We start from the raw sequence: 21,280 nt of genomic DNA on the forward strand, positions 1-21,280 counted from the left end.
GCACAACACGTAGTGCTTAAATCTGATGCTTAATATTTTTGGGTAGGGTTGTAATTTCATCTTAGGTACAGTTTCGTGTAAGTTGGCGGCGCAGTACCTACACCGGGTACAATACATCCGTTCTAAAGTGTGTAAATTTACCTCATATATCCTACCAGGGGGTTTGACTATTATGGAGCAACGGTCCATCCCGTGCGTATCCGTGGATAGCTCCCTTGACAGCAAATGCTTGTAATAATTCGTAAATGCCAGTACCGTTTATAGTAACATTTAACCCTTTATGTCGGTTCCGTGGGACTCTACTTCTGGGGAACAAGTAGTAACTGAGTCGGAAACCACTCTTCGTTTTAATATTCAGCATCCAGATAATGCGGAGGTCAAAGGGCCATTTATCACAGATCAAGTCAAGCAAGAAATTTGATTTGAACTTTGTAATATTGATACATCTAAATAACTGAAAATAAGAGTAACCTAACTACCTCCCCTAAAAAAGAAACTAGAAAAAAAGGCTCGTAACATCCAGTTAACATCTTTATCTCGTACAACGCTTTCATAAATAATCACAAATCTTTAACACCTTAAGGCACCCCTGACGCCCCCATAAGGTTCTCCACTCGCTTCTCTTAACCTTCCAATAATCGCTGCTTGAGGCCCTGGGCGGCAAGCTTTCCGAAGTTCTCCAATGCGCCCAGGGACATGATTTCGAGCACGCTAATCGTGGTGCCGAACATCTGGGTCCAGAGCCGTCGGAGTTCGACCGCCATGAGCGAGTCGAGGCCGACATCCACCAAGCTGACGGAGAGGTCGACCTCTTCGATGGGCTTGAGCATGAATGAGTAGACGCGCTTTCCGATCTCCAGCGCGAGGAACTCGGCACTCTCGGGCTTGTCCAGCTCGCTGGGGTTGGCGGTAACGTTAGCCATGAACTCGCGGAGTGCATCGCCTTCGCCGGAGCCGGCGTCGGCGTTCTCCTCCTTGGGGATGTTGTGGTAGAGACCCATGCGTCGGTCCTTCTTCCAAGCCACGTGGTTGCTGGCGTCTTCCAAGTGCGTGTCGGAGTGCAGGCCCATGATGATGGGAGAGGATCCGCGGTGGAGGATGCCGAGGTGGATGTACTCGAGGACTTCGCGCTCAGTAAGGAACTGGAGACCGTTGGAGCGGAGGTTGCGGCGAGCCTTGTCGTTGCCAACAACGACACCAATGTCGTCGATAGGGCTGACAGCAATAGCAGATGCGGCAAGGCCTTGTCCGTTTCGGTACTGGCAGAAGGCTTCCAAGAAAGTGTTGGCGGCGTTGTAGTTAGCCTGGCCGGGGACGTTGATGGTTGCGACGATGGAACTGGTGACAACGAAGAAGTCTAGCGATGCATCCTTGAGAGCATTGTGCAGGTTCCAGGCACCATCGACCTTGGGCGAGAGGCCTTCAGTCCACTCCTGGTGAGTCATTTCAGGGAAGAGGGCGTCGCGAAGCACCATGGCCAAGTGGATAACACCCTTGACAGGCTTCGGCGATTGCGCAACAGCAGACTTGACAAGTTCGAAGTCCTGGATGGGACCAGCAACTGGGGTCAGAACAGTTCCCATGCTCTTCAGCTCAGCGATGAATGCCTTGTCCTCTGCCGATTTGCCAGCAGACCTGGAGATCGCAGTGATGTAGCGAGCACCCCGCTCAGCCATCCATGAGGAAATAGCCTTTCCGAGACCACCGAGACCACCAGTGATGATGTAGGAAGCCTCAGGGTCGAAGCTCAATTCGCCAGCAGCGCCCTGTTTGATGATTAGTTCATGGTTCCTTACTTGAGGGTGTTCAAGACTTACATTCTGAGCCTTGCTAGCCACTTCAGACGTGATAGAGAAGGGTACGTATCGGCCAACGTTGATAGTGCCATTCTCAACCAAGAACTCCCTGTCAGGGTTAAGTGACTGAGACAGGTCCTCATCAACGACCTTGTTGAAGACGTTAGCGACGTAACTGGCGAGGTCGGACTCAGTCGGGTCGACTTCCAAAGTGGTGAGGGAGAGGTCAAGCTCAGAGCGGACGGATCGTAGAAGACCAATGGATAGACCAGCCTTGGGGTTCTTGGTGTTCTTCTGCACGGGAGGGAGGAGCCAGAGCAACTTGCGTCCCGAGATCGATTCGGTCTTCTTGAGCAGGTTCTTGAAGACGGTCCAGTTCTCAGAGGAGATATCCTCGAAGAATGGCCTCTCTAGGTCAAGAGCGAAGATGACATTGTGCTCATCAGCGACATCCTCCGATAGGCCCTTCTTGATAACATCAATGCCGTACTTGGACAGTCCATCGGCTAGCTCAGCAGTCAATTTGCTTGCGCTGTTTTCGGTGACTAGCACGACAGGAGCGTTCTTCTCGGTCGAAGTGACCTTGGGCTGCGTGATAATAGTCGACCAGTATCGGAATGGTAGCGGTGCGTCGTATACAACATTGTCTGCGCCAGTGAATCCAGCAGCCTTGAGTTCCTCGTCCCAGCGAGCGTTGGAAACGAAGGGCTCCCACTCACGACCATCGGCCTCACCAGACCACCAAGAGGAGAAAGTTCCAAAGATGAAGTTAGGCGAGCTTCCGATGGTGGCGGGCTCAGAGAGCAGAAGTCGACCATCCGGTTTCAGCACTTTGTTCAGGTTCTTCAGGGTCTCCTTGAGGACAGGAGTGGCGTGGACAACATAAGGCGCCAGGATAAGGTCGTATGAGTGAGCCTCGAGGCCTTGTGCGATAGGGTCCTTGCTAACATCGAAGACCTTGTACTCTAGGTTAGGAGCATTGGCGAAGCGCTCGCGGGCCTGAGGGAAGAATCCGGGCGAGACGTCACTGTATGTGTATACGGAGTAAGGAGGCAGCTTGCCTTCCTGGACGACCTGGGACAGGATCGTTTCTGTGGTGCCACCTGCTCCAGCGCCGATCTCCAGGATTCGGAGAGCAGGTCGGGAGTTGGACAAGGCGCTGACGTATCCAGCATAGTCGAAGTTGATCGCAGTGTAGACATTAGATAGAATGTCGTTCTCCATTAGGAGTTGTGCGGCATCCACGGAACCAGTGTAGAGGCCTTCAATGTTCTCACGAATCTGTCCGATCGCAACAGCATAGGCAGCCCTGGAGGGAATCTTGGTGAGTTTCTCATAGTCATCAGCAATAAGGTTGGCCCTTTCGCTCTTAGACAAAGAAAGAAGGTTGGAGATGTCTCCAAGAACTGGTGACTTGCCTCTAGCAGCAGTCTCAGCCTTGAGCGCAATCCACTTTCCGTATTTCTCAAAGTGGGCATTGGTAGGCGTCTTGCCCTTGATTCGCTCAGCCGAATCCAAGATAGAGAGCAGAGTGAACTCCTCCAATAAGCGGGTGGCGGCTTCATCGGACGGGGGCTTCACAAGAGTAGCAGCCTCATCACGGAAGTCGAAGTCAGGACGCCATTCGAGGTAAGCGCCGTCAGTGTGGTGCTGAGGGCCAGCGTCCTCGTCGGGCAGAAGTGTGAAGTGAAGACCACGAATACGTAGTAGAGCCTTTCCATCCGCCACGCACTCTACATTCATAGATGAGCCATCGGCTGTGCTCTGAGCTACGGCTCGCATGGATGAAGCTCCACGGTATACCTCGAGTTCTTCGATATGTGTGGGCACCTTGAGCTCGGTGTAGTTGCGGGGGAGACCCTTTGACCCAGCAATGATGGAAAGTTGCAAACAAGCATCCATAGTGGTCGGGTGGAAAAGGAAGGGTCCCTTCATGATCTCCTCGCTAGTAGTGACCGATGCAGCTGCAGCGTCGGTGGTTGTAGCAGCAGACAGGTTGTTCAAAAGCTGGAACTTGGGGCCATAGTTGAAGCCGACCTTGGCAAAGGTGTCGAACCATCTAGCGACATCCGCAGTTCGAGGAAGTTCAGCAGGTTGATCGGCTGCTGGTGCCTCACTATCAATGGCCTTTACCGAACCTTCACAGTGGGTAATCCAGGTTGTGCCATTGTGAGATGCGATGATGAAATCATAGTAGTCAGACCCTGAGATCGGTCGGAGAGTGGTGTACATTTCCTTGGGTGTCTCACCGATAACCAAGGCGGTGGTAACTCGGGCATTCTTGATGGCATATCCGGTCTCGACTCCAGTTAACTGTCGGATAGCTTCGCCTGCGATGCCAACGTAGGCAGCAAAAGGAATAACGGTGTCCTCACGGACCTTGTGGTCGGTGATCCATGGTACATGGTCGGGAACAAGCACCAACCTCCAAGAGGGATTGAGTGGAGTACTCTCAGCAACCTTGCGACCAAGGAGTTCATGGTGACCATAAGGACGGAGACGCCACTCCTTTGAGATTCTGGGCTCATACCAGTAGGTTTCCTTGAGAGACCAGGGGTACTTCGGAAGGCTGGTAACAACCTGGCCAGTCGGGTACAGAGATGCGAAATCAACGCTGACATCTTGCTGGTATAGCTGACCAAGTGCAGAAAGAAAAGAGTGCGTAGAGTTCTTGCCTCGCAGCATGGTTGGGACATACTCAAACTTGGCATTGCGGCTGGCGCAGATTTCACGGATCGGTCCCTGGAGGGTAGAGTGAGGACCAATTTCGAGGAAGAGAGGGTTCTTGACTTCCTCCGTGATGATCTGAACAGCAGAGTTAAAGAGAACTGGGGAAGTCAAGTTGTCAACCCAGTATTGCGGTCCGAATGCCTTTGCCTCGGTGATCTTCTTGGCGCGCAAACTAGAAAACATAGGAACATCGAGCGTTTCCCGATCCTGAGCGAAGTTGGTAAACTCATCGTTCAAGCACGACTTGTATGCGTCCGCCAAGGCTACCATGTGGTGAGAGTGATAGGCCATTTCGACCTTGAGGGCACGAGCGAAAGCATCAGGCAGTGCACCCTTGATGTTAGACAATGCCGTTTGTAATTGGTCGACATCACCGGAGATCGTCGTGCTCGAAGGGCTGTTTTCGCAAGCAACGACAACACGCTCAGGGAGGAACTTGCGTGTCTCCTCAGCCCCCAAGCCAATGGCAGCCATACCACCAGGAGTGGTAGACTTCTTCGCAACGTGACCACGGTACCAAGCCGCAGTGACAGCTTCGCGTAGTGTGAGCGCCTCTGCGGCATATGCGGCGGCAATTTCACCACTCGAGTGGCCTACCACGGCCTGCGGGCGGATACCAAGACGTTTCAGCGCATTAACGATACCGATTTGAACCACAGTGGAAAGTGGCTGGGCTAGTTCTGCACGGCCCAACTGACTTTCACCGGCAGGCTTGCTCAACTCCTCGATAGCTCTCCACGTTGGCTTGCGGTCTCCTAGGCTCTGCAAGATGTCGTCCATGGCTATGACATCTTCCTTGAATCCAGGATAAGAGTTGATTAAGTCGTAACCCATTTGAGGCCATTGCGCACCTTGGCCACTGAATACCATGACGACAGTGGGTTTCTTGGCGGGCTTGTTGGTTGGGGGTGCGAAACTCGCCGCAGCAGGATCGGAAAGGACCGCAAATGACCTCCATTTGAAATGCTCCCTGCGCCTGGCAAGGGTGTACGCAATATCAGGTAGACGATCAGTGTTGTTCGCAACGTATTGCTTGAGGTTCTCAATTCCACTCTTCAAGGAATCTTGAGAGTTTGCAGAGATAACCGCAAGCTCGGCGCCAAAACGAGACTTAGTGAGATCCTTGAGATATTGCTCGGCGGATTCGACGATAACCTAGTTGCTTATAAGTATAAATGATATTTTATTAGGGACCTAGGTAAACTTACGTGAGCATTGGTACCTCCGATACCAAATGAGTTGACACTGATTCTGTATGCCTTTCCTTTGGGCCAAGGCATAGGCTTCACAGGAATGGTGATCTTCTTCTCCTCGAAAGGAACTGTGAACGTGTTAGCTTAGATCTTTAGAAGATATTGTAGAGGAAGAACTCACTTCTGGGGTTAGGAACCTCAAACTTGATGTTAGGAGGGATAATCTTGTGCTCCAAGGCTAGGACCGCCTTCATCAAACTCGAGATACCCGCTGAAGCTTCCGAGTGACCAAGGTTAGGCTTAACGGATCCAATGTAGATACCATTAGGTTGACCAAAGACATTTCCAACCGAGATTGCTTCAACGGGGTCTCCAACTGGAGTTCCAGTTCCGTGGCACTAAATAACGAATGTTAATTACCTGATAATCGCGAAGTAAACAGTAGCAATGGTTCCTTACCTCAACCATAGCAGTCTCAGCAGGGTCTAGACCGGCATCGACATATGCCTTCCTCATGAGAGCCTCCTGGGCCACGATACTGGTAGCGAACAGACCAGTACTTTGACCGTCTTGGTTGACACCAGTATTCCGGATGATTGCCCTGATTGGGTTGCCATCTCGGATAGCATCGGACAGGGGCTTGATGTAGATAGCGTTTACTGCCTCACCACGTCCGTATCCGTCAGCACGCGCGTCGAAAGTCTTACACGAACCCTCTGGGGACATGATGCCTTCCTGTGTCATGGAAGCAGTAGTTGTGGGACCCATGTTCAAGTTAGATCCGGATACAATTGCCGCATTGCAGTCGCGGTTCTGAACTGCTCGAACTGCATTGTGGAGCGCAATCATAGATGAGGAACACGCAGTCTTGATGACGAAGCTATATGATATTGTTAGCAACTAGCTCATCTGTTTATGGTAAAGGATCAACTTACGCAGGGCCACGAAGATCATACTCGAAAGCAACCCGATTAGCCAGCATCGGGTCGAGATGACCTGTAAGAACATATCCGGTAGGGTGCTGCTCTTCTTTGGATTGTGTCTGTAACCAATCCTCAGAGAATGTGCCAACGAAGAAGCCCGTAAGACTTCCCCGATAATCAGTTACACCCGCACTCTCCAGGCACTCACGAACAACGAGAAGGAGAAGACGTTGTTGCGGGTCTGCCTTTTCCAATTCGTTCCTGGTCATTGTGAACAGACCAGCGTCAAAGGCAGCTAGGTCATCTTCTAGGAAATAAGCTTGCTGCTGGTAGATGGTGTTCGTTTTGCCCATATCGCTGTTGAATCCCTTGATGTTGTAACGGGAGATTGGTACTGGGGACCTCTGGTCCTTGCCATTGTACAATACATCCCAATAGTCTTCAGGAGTCTTGACGCCGCCTGGAAGGCGCATAGCCATGCCGCAGATGGCAATAGGCTCAATATAACGTCCAGTTGGTTGACTCATTTTGTCGGCTTTAAAGATAGTTTGACAAGAGGTTGACAAGTCGTCTGTTGAAGTGAATGAAGACAATGATTCAAAGTAAGGCCTGGAGTAGAGTTATCAGCCCGCTCGTCCTTTCTGTAGGGCGGGTTCTTTCTGAGAGTGAATGAAGACGGATGGTTTGGAAGTGAATGTCGAGAGTATATTGAGTCGTCTCGTCCCTTTTATAATCAAGTCCTACCACGACTTGAGTCTATATGCCTTCCTTCTTGCGATATCGCCTCCACCTGCAAGGCTGAAGACAAGAGTACCTACTGATACAGACAACGGTCTGATAGTCCCACACGTCAGACATATGGACAGGGGAAGATAAGACAATCTAGGAAAGGTGAGCGTACGACCATGAGGCCTAGAATGCCATGCATGATCCCATCCTTTCCTCAAGCCATTGTGGTAGAGCCAGGATGAAACTTGATATCAACTTGATGTCAGAGTCGGCAGCAAGATATCCCATCTTCCCGAAGCTTAGCCAGTAGCTGCAGGAACCTTTACAGTCAGGGCCTATTTGATAACCCTGCAGCTAGGTATGTTCCTGAAAGAGTATAAACTACCCTCCTTAGTCTTATGTTGATCTTGATAGATGAATGCCACTGGGTCATGAATCTTACATTTTTGGTGGGCACTTCGGAGAGATTACCTCTGGTAGGTACCTCAGACTATACATTAGGTCCGCGTGGCATTGAGGGTCTGAATCGATTAGTGGGCCTCACTTTTAGTAGTGGAAGTAGGTAGTAAGCTTAAACGAAACCATGGACCATGTGGGTTAGTTGCTAATTATTTCCAAGTCGTCGTATACATCGGGGTTAATAGGAGGTACCTAAGGTACCAGGTAATTCTTAAAAGCTTTACCTGAATCAGATAACAATATACCATCGTATTCCTCATCGTAATATCATACCACTTACCTAACCTAACCTGAGGTAAGCTGCTTATATAACTAGGTGCTTACCTACCTAGGTAGCTTATGTGATCCTTTGGGCTTATACACATTACGTTACATGTATGTATAACATTGTAGAAGCCCAGCAGGTCGCGTTACCCTTACATTCACATGTCTTTGATGACCAAGCTATGCATGGTCATATTTCTTGGCCTAACACATATTGGCCTAACTTTACCTCATCGAGAGCTATACATTAGTATAACTTTGCAATCACATCTAACAACGCGGAATCGTGGAATGCTAAGGCTGGTATTGTACAAGGATGGGATCAAACGGAAGTGCAAGTGCAAGGTATCTTAGGTAGGTACTTAGTAAATCGTTCCCGATACCTGTGACGCTAATTTACAAAATACCTACATTAGGTTCCTTACCGGCGCCCAATCCGTCGCTGCAGAAGTGACCCCTGGCCTTGATTGATACCGAGTATAACGTCTAGTCGTCACTTCGTTGTATTCTTACGGCCATATGTCTTAAGTAGCAAACTCCGATAGCTAAGCCTCGGGACAATATCGACGATCGTTGTATGTTTCGCAACTAGGCGTTTTGTGATACTGCGCCGCATCCTTTCAGAAGCTTAAATCGCGGCCCTTGCCCATACCCAACCCTTAGACAGGGTTGGGTAGACCCGGCATGTGCTTCCCTTGTCTGCTCCCCCCAGGTTCTTCCGTCCCGATATAGAGCCGAGCGGGCTCGGACACAGCATGGGAAGCCGGAGTGTTACGACTCCGGTGTCCTATCCAAATTCTAGATACAGTGGTCTTCTCTTTCGTGTTGTCGTACTCTAGGCCCTGAACGTCGCTTCAAAGTATGAACATTTGTGTTGAGATGGTCAAAATCCGCTGATAAACTGCTTGCTTCCAAGCTTAGGAGCCTGTATGGCCAAGACGGCAGTCTGTGAACCTTGAGCGCCTTGGCTAGCTCTGTTCTACGTCCTGTATAACTCCTTCCCGTTTGCCCGTTGATAGTAGGGGTATACCATGACGAACGCCCCCACGGTTCCCGTGTCCCTAGTTCGGAATCAGAAGCTTGATACATCTGCTAGGTATACTAGTTGCGCGATTAGCTTGATGACATACCTGGCAGTATACATTCTTCGGAAGCGCTCCCTAGCGCTTACGTCTGGATCTCTTAAACGTACCTAAAATTTAAACTACGGGGCGGGCCTGTGGCCTTTGGATTGTCTGCAGTAAATTAGAAAATTTAGCAACTCGTGAAAATGCGTGCCCAGTTATTCATTTAGATGGTAGAATCCTCTCGCTTACGTTTCTTGCACCAAACTATGACAGTGAACCTAAGTTGGCAATGAATGGATGCGGGGCGAAGATGCTATTCTTGACGTGCTTTAGAGACGGATTTTGATGAACATCAGCCTCAATTACGTTTATAACTTGAGTATAACTTTACGGTGGGCTCGGTGGGCTCCCCGGAGGCATCGTTCGAATTCAGCATGGTTAGATATTTGCAGGGGTTATGGATACTACTCTGCATTGTCAGACAGGCATGATCCTACGCTAAACAACCTGCAGTATGATTAAGTTGCGGTCAGTGGCGCAGAATCAGCGGCCTGATTTCGTAAGACAGTCTCGTCCTGAGACGACTTCCTATGCGCCGTGTTCGCACCATGCGTCCAATCACAGAGGGATGGTACCCGGATGAGTTTGATGTGAAGGTTCTCTCTTCCATCATGGACTATTTTAAAAAGCCTAAGATATCAGAACATCAGACAGCAGAAAACAGCAAGGCACACACACATCAACTTGGCAAAACACAAGAAAACAAAATGACTCGAGTACTTCTAACTGGTGGATCAGGCTTCATTGCCGCTCACATTCTTGAGAGCTTGCTGGAGCATGGCTACTCAGTGTTGACTACTGTTCGCTCTGCGCAGAAGGGTCAACAGATCTTAGACTCGCACAAGCAATACGGCAAAGACAAGCTTGACTTCGTCGTTGTTGAAGATATCGAAAAACCTGGAGGTTCGTTGATTTCCCAGATGAGTATTATAGACGATATACTGACATAGAACCAATTAGCTTTCGATTCCGCCGTGGTATCGGACCCACCGTTGGATGCAGTCGTCCATTGCGCCAGTCCATACCACTTCAACGCCAAAACACGTGATGAGATTCAACAACTTCTCAGCACAGCTATCAACGGAACAACCGGTATCCTCAAGGCCGTCAAGGCTCATGCCCCTACGGTGAAGCGTGTGGTGATCACCTCTTCATACGCGGCCATGGTCGACTATGGCAAGCCAATGACACATGTCTATACCGAAGCGGATTGGAACCCAATCACTGAGGAACAGGCTTATTCGAGCGCCCCGTTCGCTTACTTAGCAAGTAAGACCTTTTCCGAGAAGGCAGCCTGGGACTTCGTGAAGGAGGAGAAGCCTGGGTTCTCTCTTACCACCATCAACCCACCCATGGTCTATGGCCCCGTTATCCACGCGCTGTCTTCACTCGACTCGATTAACACGAGCAACGCTCGCTTCGTCAGCCTGCTCAAAGGCAGCCCCTCTACCCCATGCCCCCCCACTGTAAACTATCTTTTCGTGGACGTGCGGGACCTGGCCGTCGCTCACGTTCGTGCTTTGGAGAAGCCGGAGGCCGCGGGACAGCGCTTCTTAGTTACTGCCGGAAACTACAGTAACGCCGAAGCTGCTCAGATCATAGGCGAGGAATATCCCGAGTACAAGGATAGAATGCCAGTTGGCGAGGCCTTGAAACCTGGCGAGAGACCGGCAACAGGGGTGAATGGATATGACAACACGAAGAGCATTGAAGTTCTCGGCATGAAGTATAGGCCGTTCAGGGAATCTGTCGTGGGTGTAGTGGAGAGTATCAAGCACCTGTTGTAAGGTATTACTCTGTTCTAAAACAAGCTTACGTAGGTACGAAGTAGTTAGAACTTTCGAGAATCCACTATAGTGTATACCTAAGGTAGAATATTTGGGTATAACCGCTCTGCCACGTATATTAGTTCTCATTGGTCTAAGGTGTGATGGCAATTGTTAGGACGTGCTTAATCTACCGGGATTCTATCGGCATTTAGGAACGATATACTCAGGATCGGAGATAGATGATTAGATACCTCAGGTACCTACCTAGGTACTTACCTGGTATTTAAGTCTAAAATCATAGTTCGTCTAATATTTGGTTCTGGTAAGTTCGGCAGGATTTCTTCGGGCCATGCCTAACCCATGCATAGTACATTATTTAGTACACTGGTAGGATTTGAGGCAAGGGACTTTAGATAGTATTTAATTGGCCATTTTAAAATCTTACAATGATTACTTCCTATTATATGGATCCACTATGGCTGACGGCAGTGTAGATCCCTACAAGCCCTATGAACCGACCCTGTCCAAACTCGCTTCCTGAAGAACGGTACCCTTAGCACTTAACAAGGAACTAAAAGGAAACTAAAAGCATTACATGCATCCTAACCCTGACATAACATGCGATTGTAAGAGCAGGGTAACTACCTAACCTACCTTAGGTACCTAGGTAGGTAACTCAACTTGAACTACTCGGCAGGGAGTTATCTAATAGTGATAAACGTGTAGGATTTAGACTCCTGCATCCGAATACCCATTATCGCACAACTTTAAAACAGTGACAAGGAGTAATCGGCCATATTATCAAACTAGGTGCTTGCAACCTGTCATCCATTTAAAGAATACGAACGGACCAACGGCTATTTCTCGATACGGCATTGAAAATGACAAATCAGCTTTGGATGCAAGGTAGCCTACCTCAGAGGTAGTTGTCTTGATCTAGGTTTAACAACGTGACATCTGGCGCTACCTAACTATTTTGCTATCTGTATAGCATACACTCGACAGTTCTAGACCACTTGGCATACCGAGGACCTGATGTAAGTCCTAATTAATTAGGCACATGCCCAACAACATTAGTTTCACATAACCCCCCCAAACGAAATTTGTGTAAGGCCAAATTTATCCGAATGTTGATCGCGTCAACAAGTTTTCTTTCGGTAGTGAGTTAAATCCTCTTAGAACCATTAAGGGAATGAAGTGAAAATAAGTTAAGACCCACATGTTGGCTTGAATAGAGCATATAAACTCAGCGTGTCCAACAAGTCAAGCCGAGACTTGACTTGACTTGGGATTTGACTTGATTCAACTTAGGCAAATCCTCTTTTTTTTTTCATATTTGACTGTTAAGTGGGGAAATACCCATGCTTATATTTTTAGTTAATTGGAGCTTCCGGGGCGTTTCCAGCTAATCGGAGCCCTCGGGGGCTATTTATCCGAGTCTAGCACCAAGTCAAGCCTTTAATATAGCAAGTAAGTAAGCCTAAGGTTGTTTACATCATTATTTAACTTACTTTGTATAAGCCAAATATATACAGTTATTTGATTTGATTTGATTTGATTTGACTTGTACATGCTGTATAAACTTAGGTAGATTCTGAACAACTTCCATACCTAATAACCATATATTATGCTGCCTTATATGCATGGCCCTCTATCATACCTATTATGCTCTAACCTGTGTTTATCAACTTCAAAAATGCTAAAATACTATAAGATATACTAGGTTAAGAGGGTATCGTTAAACTGTCTCCACATTCCCGCATTTTACGGAATTATTCCATATATCCCCCACATAGTCGTGCCACATGCCAACATACCCGCATCCCCTCGTCAAGGACTTGCTCCTTATTTCTTGACCAACAGTCCAGGGCCTACTAATATGACACGCGAAGTAATAATGGCGGCCGCACCCTAAGAATGTTAACAACCGATATAATTACAGGGAATGTTTCATGGGAAATACTTACAACAAGAAGCGAAACGCCGCAAAAGATCTTAAGACCAGAATAGCTGCCATGCTGTGAGGTCACAATGGCCCCAGCAATAGGGCTGCCGAACAGGGCACCAAATGAGGAGAAAGCGTACAATGTACCCACCCGGAAGCCCAACTTCTGGATATCAGAGATCGAAGCTACCAGCGCGGGGATGATTGCTAGTGTCAAACCGGAACCAAATCCGTACAAGACCGCATAGACAATAATGGGGGCAACTGAAGCCGCTGGGAGCCAGAGCGCAAGTGTAACAACTCCACAGAAAGTAGTGAAGATGATGCAAACGTTGAAGACTCCGTATACATCGCCAAGGTGAGCGGGGAAAATTCTTCCGAAAATACTTGCCGCATTGATTATCGGAACAAGATAATTCGCAAGGTCGGCAGACATGCCCGCTTCTTTCGCCTCGACAATTATGAAGTTGAAAGGCAAGAAGGCGCCGAAGTAAACAAAGAACGAACCAATGGCGAGAAGCAGGTACGGTATCTCGGTAAAAGGAACGAGATATTCCTTAATGGTGAAGGGTTTTCGAACAGGGGGCAGGCGAGACTTGACCGCGATGTTGCCGAAAATTAGGAGTCCCAGAATAAGGAAGGCAACAATACGCATTGCCCATCCGAAACCGACTTCTACGATCAAGTGCTGGACCATAATTGGAAGCACAACACCGCCAAGACTCGACCCAGACACCATAATACCGAACGCTAGGGCCCTATGTCTCTTGAACCAAGTTCCAGCCGCAGCGATAGCTATAAAATGTTAACCAACTGCTACAAGATGCCTATTAAGGATCGCATGGATGTTACTCACTAGGATAAAATAGAAAACTGGTTCCAATTCCACTGCATATGGCCTGGGCGAGGAAGAACTGGTAATATTCCTTGCAGATCGAAATCATCATCATTCCTAAAACATGTAAGACGGAACCGAAAAGAATAGGCCATCTCGGACCATAGCTATCAGCTATTTTGCCTGAAATTAGACCCTATGAGATGATTAGTAAAAGATAACTAATAACGAAGACGTTTGACCGTAGTCTCACCAAAAAGAATAACATGAATGACTCTGCTGCCGGAATCCATGCCACATCGCTAGATGTGTAGGCAGCGAGCTGGTGAGCTTGATAGTAATCCTGGAAGACACCAATGCCTATGATGTTTTATCAGCAACATATCGTATTTTTGTCTCCACTTGCAGCGTAACCTTACAATTCACCCAACCAAAACTCGAGAAAACAGTGCAGAATCCTCCAGCGATGCAAAACCAAGCCTGGAAGCCGCCATCCGGAAAATCGTTAGGATCGGGGCCTTTGGGAGATGTGTCTTCAGCTCGTTCTGAGGTAGGATCCGAAGAGTACCCATTTTCGGGCGCGCCGTTCCCAGACTTCTCCGACTTACGCTCGGACGAGTCGTCTAGGACAGTCGGGGCCTGAGACTCAATATCCGCGTTCGACTTCATCTCGAGAAAGCGAATTCACAAGTGAAGGGTAAGGGAAGCAATCGAGAAGTGAATTGTCGACAGAGTGTGGGATTCCAAGCATGACGCCTTTCTCTTGTTTTTATAAGCTGTACCTGATTAGAAATTGTAACTATTCGGATGCCACCCTAGGCCTAGTTCGGCACCATCTTTCGTCGAATGGGCAGCTTGGCGGCAGATTAGCGTCGATATCGCGTCTAACCTGAATACGGTAGCATCTTTCGTTGAAAAAGCTTGGCGCATGCAAGAGCCGCATCGGTAAGCGGGAGTGAACTGAAAAAGGAAATGGAGAGAACATGGATCCCGCAGGTGGGACTGCAGGATAAAGGGGACTGGTGGATTAAAAATGCATGGGCCTTTGACAGAATCTACTAGTACCTATGTACCTAGGTACCCTAGGTACATGATGCCAACCTGTAAATAAGGTTGCGATCCATGCTTAGACGATCGGAAAACCTAACCTCAATTTACACAATTTCAATGCACGCTTTATATTACGCAGCCTTTGAATAGATTTAATCAAGCTAAGTACGTATCTCATGCTTTACTTAATGCTGCTAACTTGATAGCATAGCTTCTAAGAATATATGCACTTAATTAAAATAAATAAGCTGTTGGGGTAGATTAGCTAAAGGGGGAGTTTGAGAATTTGCTATAATACAGCATGGTATGACAGGGCTAATAAACCGTAATTGTTACGCCGCAGTTAGGTATAACATTTTGCCAACAATTATGCTAACTGCTTTTTTTTTTCGTTTCCTTTACTCCATGTGGCACCCCTGCTTGTCCTACGACGCTGTCAGATTTTTAAAATATTGACACCTTGACAAGCAGAGGGCTCGATCAGGTACTTATTGGAAGTTTAAATGTTGCACTTTAATTAATATAAGAGCTAGATGGTAAAACAAAATAATAACGGTCGGCGTAATTAATTACCCAACCTTACACGGCTTCCCGTACGTTGCCTCTTAAGATTGTCGTATCCAATTGGCCAATCGGCTAAGAGCGACTAGAATATTCCAACTTGTTAAAAGATGCTACCCAAGTAGGCACCTAAAGTAATCCATACGATTCTATACAGTTTAACTCCGCTTAGATTGATGTTTTAAAAGTGTAGCAGCTTCTTGAAGGCGAATTGTATTGCCCCCCACGTCATATGATTCCTTTGCCTGTTAACGAACCATCTCCTCTGTTCTACTCACTTATTGGCCACCATGATAGGTAGTCAATTCGCGCTTTATCGTGCTTTGTCCTCGCCATGCCAAGGCATATTATTTATACCCAGCTTGGCCGGCTCCTTATTATGCTTATGTACCTCACTATACTTGCGCAGCTTACTTTAGCCTATTAATTACCGCTTTTGGTCGCATTTTTCGTTGGCACTACTCCTAAGTGGGTTCCTTGCTGAGTTATCGAACGATCCTCAGTTTCCATTATACCATAGTAAGAAAAAAAAATTGACAATTGTGGAATGACACAGGCAAACTCAAAGAATTCTAACTGCAAGTTGAAAAACAAAAAGAACGAAAAAATGCAGCGCTTACCAAGTAATGCATTGGCGGGTCATCCAAGCTTATTCCAAAATAGCCAATACTTTCATTCTCGAAGCAACTAGAAAATCGTTTCTTACCGCGCATATGTAATGACTCTCAAACAGGAAACAGCTAATTAAAAATGGCTAGGCCAGAGTCTTACAACATCATTGTGTGGCGACTAAGACAAAAAAAAAACACCGGGACGCATCGCGACGTTGCGAAGGCCGAATCCAAAAAGGGGCTGACAAATTGAAGAGCAATTTTCAACTCTTTCAAATATTGGGCAAACCTGGATACATTAAAAGTTTAGTTAGAATATAATATATTATGTTTTCTTAACAAAAATCTGAGGTATATAGCAAATTAGTTTCATCAAGGTATGACCGGTGCCACTTGGGTATGATGGTTTTACCAGCAGGTTGGTATAATGAACCCATAGCAATACACGAGGATGGAATGAAAAGAGTACAGCTAAGCTTACATGTATGAGAACAATATATGCTAACTACCTGTCATAATAATACGATGAGGTCCAGTATTATCTGGCGGTTACTACTATGAAGGTTTTGTTCAAGACGTGATCCCGCCATAAGCAGCCACCATTGGCAAACAACTGTGCACGAATCTTGAACGCTGTACAGTCTTCCATGGAGATAATCTGATTAGTGAGCAATTCTCACGTAATTTAAAACATGGAAACACTCTACGGCTCCTCGTGTCTCTACTCCCAGTACCATGCCTACGATACATCCTACCATGTAACCCACAATCTTGCAGAACCGTTACCTGCAGAAGCGAAGTTGTACATTACTCCACGGTCTTTAATGATCCTCTTCCAGAACAAGTGCCGGACCGGGTTCCATAGCCGGGGAGGCAGATACGGCGGCACATGAGCGTTGCACAAGAGCGATCCAAACCCACTTTGCCGGAGGACTTACCTATAAATAAACCAAGACATACAGAAAGGGGATACTTAGACGGCTGACTAGCAGAAGTCTCAAAATCCACCTACCACACCGTCTCGAATATGCGGTGTTGATGTCTCAGTTGTGATCGTTTACCTAAAGCTTTAACATGCAATACCCCTTTTGCTACATAAGACTCATAGGTAGCAGGTAGTTGAGTCTTCCCTTAGTTTATATTCATAGGTGCGTTACTTCGTGACCTAATGTACGTACATTAAAATGAATAAAGGACTCAGTATTAAGTATATCGTAAACGAGAGATTGGGTCAAGATTGAACATGGGACGAAAAGTGTAACCAGGAATCTTGAGATGCGGTGCCACATGGGGGGCACTGGGGAAGGTAGGAGATGGTGCAAAACTCTAAACCACACACGAGAGACACCCATGCATGATTACATTATACGCTTTTAACAGGATGCTACGTATTAATGGCTCCACTGTACCATACTTTATCTTTCAAGTATGTAACTTACAAGGTAATTTATATGAAAAGATACTTTATACGTTCTTCAGTCTTATGGCTTGTGCGAAGGAAGATATCTCGAAGATTCGAGATTAGCAAGTAAAGGCCAGGAACAAATCCCCTTAGTAATTATTTGCGGAATGTGTATGGGGCAAGGGAGCTGCTAACGCCTATTACCATCCTGTTGGAGTTGTATAAGACAGACAATTCTTTCTTTATTTTTGTCTCTTCTTCCCCCCCTCTCTTTCTCTTTTTCTGCCCTTCCGTTCTCACTTTTCTTCCATTTTAAGTTTTTTTTTCGGCTTTAGTGTGAGATTCTGTATGCCTACCTCCTTACCATCATATTATAGACCACATCGCTTTAAAGTTGAAGCTAACGACTTTATATTAGGTTATTAAATTCTTTCTCCAGTTTAGGTTGCTATCTTGTTCATGAGAAAGAATACCGTTTCATACATACACGCCTCCCTACTACAGTATCTGATCATGATGGATCTGGTGGTATGTATTCTCTTGACCACTCATTTCAATGCCCTGCGCCACATAGTTTAGTAAGTGTGTAAATTGAATTATCTCTATTCTATAAGCAAGATCTGTAATTCTTTCCGTATCATAACTTGCTACCCACTTGTTAGCGTAACTATATGCAGTTGTAATAGTACGGAAGAATCATTTTCTCACCGCTACACTATCAAAATGTTAGGACAATGTCAACTCGCGAGGTTAATGCTACCATCTCCACATACAAGGGCCTTAGCATGGATGGTATAGTGATATGAAATAGGCAAAAGGATAGGGAAGTAACTTCCTTATTCTATCAAAAGCTCTGGTTACCTGCCTATATATCATAAACGGTTTTCATTTCCTTTGTATCATTGTCCTTATCTTCATGTTGAGGTCGCTTAATAGTGCACATCAATTGTATTCAATCTTCATGTCAACATCCTATATACTAGGTACGTGTATCCACGAATATTCCTTCACTCTGCATTGCTTCATATCTCCCAGGGGTATATTGGCGCTACTTCGACGAGTTAAAAGCTGGACTACATTGCACTGAAACCCCCTTTATCCTGACCAGCCACCTAATGGCTCGGCAATATCTGCGAATGTCATTAACGACAGCCCCCAACGTGTATTTGGGCCTTCCATCATATGCATATTTTGTATCCATAGCCATTCTCGTTCGTGCCCTGGGTGTAATCGGAAATACTGTCGAGCGCTCCAAGATGGATAGGTCGTTGCGTGACCACCGTATGTTCCCATTTCTATCCGATGGAAGTACTCCATAGACTGACATACATATCGCGCCATCGTTGCCCCCTCGTTCTGAATATCCTGTATCGAACGATAGATGTTGGTGCTGGGTAAAACAGTGTTCTGGCTTAAAGACTCAGACGGGCTATCTAGATCCACCGCGCCGATGTTAACCTGATCGAGGATAGTCTGCAGGTCAATATGTCGACCCAGTCTTGCTTGGACAAGGTTATGTATCTGAATAACAGTGCTATAGAGTTGAGCAGAGACCGACCAGCACATAACGACAGGGACTGCGACAGCGAGGGACTCGAACTCAAAGCAGAACGGGAAGATCTTGTTTGAAGGATCGACATCGGTCGGATTTGTTGCGCGGCTCGGTACAGACCAGGACCGAGGAGTTGACGAAGCTTTCCAGAATTCATTATGCCAGGATTCTACGGAGTCCACCATGTTCAATATTGACTGTGTAACTGCCGCCGCTTCCTTTAGTAGAATTGTATGGTTACTGATCGAAGGGAGGGTAGCCGCTCGCTCGAGGTAGGCAGGAATGTCAGCGACCATTCTATACACCTCGTCAAGAGCCACGGTCAAACCGGACTCCGTTACGATTTGTCGCCATATATCGTTCTCGAGAATTTGCGCTTGTCTCTTCGTCAAAGCTTCAAGGGTCTGCTAGGTGGTTAGAAAGAACCAAGCTTTCCTTCGTTGGGTATACTTACGCAGACAATCCTCATACGCGAAAAGAGATGCCGCCATGCTGGAGTCCTCTTCGTTCCCGGGTCACGCAACCGAAGGATCTCTGCGATGCCACGTGCATGGACACTCCATCCATTTTCTGCCGGGCATACAAAGAGCTGTAATCTTTGTTAGCAGTGTTGTAGTTGAGAAGGGTGGAAAGGTATATGTGGTAGAATCTGAGGTCAAAGGAAAGTCTAGTTAAGGGGCACTTCATGAGATTCTTAGTACGTACTTCACATGTCGACAGCACTACTATAGCAGCCAAGGTCTCTTCTCGAAACCTCATTTCGGAGTCGGCCAAGTCAGAGTAGAGGTGCTGCAAGGCCGTATTATATTGGTCAAGACATTGGTATAATGTGGAACCACCCTTACCGGTAACATGGAGCTGAGCGAGACAGAATGCGAAGAGAGCAGTATCAAGGGATCTGCTAGGTTCGTTGAGATCGGTTATATGATATACCCATGAAAAGCTTCCCTCACCAGAGGCAGACCCTTTCGGCAGATAGGTAGCTTCCAGCAGCTCGACAGCGTACAGGCGAAACTCATGGCAGCTGTGCGGTGATTCAGAAAACAGCTGGTGCAGGGTGGCTTCTGCTTTTGGATTAGGCAAGGATCTTTTTGGCGCCTCTTGTGCTCTGAGCTCGGACAACACCGACATCGCAGTGGTCGAGGGACACGAGGGAGTCCGATTAACAAAGATGAGATCCCGACCATAGCCAGTGCATTGTCGTTTCGACTTGATGCATTTCAAGCAAAAGGGTCGGGTCATATCACACTATCAATTCATCTCGTCAGCAAGATCTCTTTACTAATAAGTGGTGAATGCTGACAAGCACAAGCAACAAAGAGAAATTTCTTTTTTTCGCGGAATGGTATAGATTGAAAACTCAACCCTGGAATATCAACATAACCCTGATCGACACTGGGTTTGGATTATGTCATGCGCCTTTTCATTGCTTACCTTCAATCGTTTTAGTCTGCAGGTATTACAAGCCTGCGACTTTCCAGCGACACCAACCATGTGGATCTTGATGTTTAGAGACAAGATACTGCAAAATGAAATGGAAGAATATCAGGTACCTAGGTAGTTAGTATGAGTGCTCAGTAACAGCGCGTAATTGTATTGCTAATAAGACGCGTAGTTTTAATTTGATATTATTCCAAGGTGGGCCATGAGGTGGCTTTCATGTACGTTATAGACTTGTTGTCGGCTTGTTCTTGTTGTAGTTATGCGGGACGAGTGCGGGACCCAAAGTTGGGACCCTCCTAACCTTTCCAACTTTGGGACACCGGTTCTACATAAGCTTAACGTTAGCGTTATCCCGGTAAGAGCCGAAACTGCAAGAACCTTCACGGGAGCTAAATAAGGCTTATACTTAATCCGCCCCGCTCTAATCCGTAAGCCTGCCCAGACCCGCCAAGTGGGCACCAGGTTTAATTTACGTACGTCTACCAGGTAGTATCTGAATATATTACATGTGAAGAATAATTTTGAAATATGCATGCGTCAAGCATTCACGACGCATAGCAGAGTTCCACAAATTAAGCCCGAGCTTGATTTAGCTTGGACTTGGGTTTGAGTTGAGCTAGCTTGGGTAAATCCTGTTTTCTTTCATATTTTCCCGAGTCGAATAAGAATTTTACAATACATTATTCGGTACTGAGATAGGTATTTAAATAAAGGTAAAGATTAATAGCTAGGAACATCCGAGTGTGATGTTATTTAAATACTATGGCTGAACATGTGGCTAAATGTGGCTTTCCAGCCAAACCCGCGATACAGTCAAATAAGTCTCACATTCAAGGTTATTCGATTTGGTTTTGTGTGAGCCAAATACATACGGCTATTTCATTTGACTTG

General features: G+C 46.8%; 4 protein-coding genes across 4 annotated transcripts; 1 reads left to right on the top strand and 3 right to left on the bottom strand.

Annotated features, from left to right (window-relative positions):
* Positions 1 to 65: 65 nt before the first annotated feature.
* On the bottom strand, positions 66 to 7,323 carry F4812DRAFT_436052 (uncharacterized protein). Its single transcript, XM_047934812.1, has 6 exons — positions 6,655 to 7,323; positions 6,179 to 6,599; positions 5,901 to 6,117; positions 5,735 to 5,847; positions 1,818 to 5,681; positions 66 to 1,766 (listed from the first exon to the last, which is right to left on the bottom strand). Exons 1-6 carry the CDS (start codon positions 7,167 to 7,169, stop codon positions 624 to 626), a joined length of 6,273 nt encoding a protein of 2,090 aa, XP_047788448.1. The 5' UTR covers positions 7,170 to 7,323; the 3' UTR covers positions 66 to 623.
* A 2,605-nt stretch (positions 7,324 to 9,928) lies between these two features.
* F4812DRAFT_452047 (3-beta hydroxysteroid dehydrogenase/isomerase family protein) lies at positions 9,929 to 11,008 on the top strand (the record flags this gene model as incomplete). The annotated part of the gene is made up of 2 exons (XM_047936291.1): positions 9,929 to 10,124; positions 10,182 to 11,008. 2 exons carry the CDS (start codon positions 9,929 to 9,931, stop codon positions 11,006 to 11,008), a joined length of 1,023 nt encoding a protein of 340 aa, XP_047788449.1.
* A 1,520-nt stretch (positions 11,009 to 12,528) lies between these two features.
* Positions 12,529 to 14,498, bottom strand: F4812DRAFT_436063 (major facilitator superfamily domain-containing protein). Its single transcript, XM_047934813.1, has 5 exons — positions 14,190 to 14,498; positions 14,024 to 14,130; positions 13,792 to 13,966; positions 12,958 to 13,730; positions 12,529 to 12,901 (listed from the first exon to the last, which is right to left on the bottom strand). The coding sequence occupies exons 1-5, from the start codon at positions 14,437 to 14,439 to the stop codon at positions 12,836 to 12,838; spliced, it is 1,371 nt and encodes a 456-aa protein (XP_047788450.1). The 5' UTR covers positions 14,440 to 14,498; the 3' UTR covers positions 12,529 to 12,835.
* A 3,991-nt stretch (positions 14,499 to 18,489) lies between these two features.
* F4812DRAFT_461110 (uncharacterized protein) lies at positions 18,490 to 20,188 on the bottom strand (the record flags this gene model as incomplete). The annotated part of the gene is made up of 3 exons (XM_047937813.1): positions 18,490 to 19,350; positions 19,401 to 19,535; positions 19,652 to 20,188. The coding sequence occupies 3 exons, from the start codon at positions 20,186 to 20,188 to the stop codon at positions 18,490 to 18,492; spliced, it is 1,533 nt and encodes a 510-aa protein (XP_047788451.1).
* Between the last annotated feature and the right edge of the window lie 1,092 nt (positions 20,189 to 21,280).

Source organism: Daldinia caldariorum (genome assembly GCF_022478825.1).
Source record: "Daldinia caldariorum strain CBS 122874 unplaced genomic scaffold F4812scaffold_13, whole genome shotgun sequence".
NCBI classification, from domain to species: Eukaryota; Fungi; Ascomycota; class Sordariomycetes; order Xylariales; family Hypoxylaceae; genus Daldinia; species Daldinia caldariorum.

Coding starts and splice junctions, on each gene's coding strand:
- F4812DRAFT_436052 (XM_047934812.1), bottom strand. CDS start 7,169: ATGAGTCAACCAACTGGACGTTATATTGAGCCTATTGCCATCTGCGGC. Junction 6,600..6,654: donor TATGATCTTCGTGGCCCTGC/GTAAGTTGATCC, acceptor AATATCATATAG/CTTCGTCATCAAGACTGCGT. Junction 6,118..6,178: donor CTGAGACTGCTATGGTTGAG/GTAAGGAACCAT, acceptor TTCGTTATTTAG/TGCCACGGAACTGGAACTCC.
- F4812DRAFT_436063 (XM_047934813.1), bottom strand. CDS start 14,439: ATGAAGTCGAACGCGGATATTGAGTCTCAGGCCCCGACTGTCCTAGAC. Junction 13,731..13,791: donor CAGTTTTCTATTTTATCCTA/GTGAGTAACATC, acceptor AACATTTTATAG/CTATCGCTGCGGCTGGAACT. Junction 12,902..12,957: donor GCGGCGTTTCGCTTCTTGTT/GTAAGTATTTCC, acceptor TAACATTCTTAG/GGTGCGGCCGCCATTATTAC.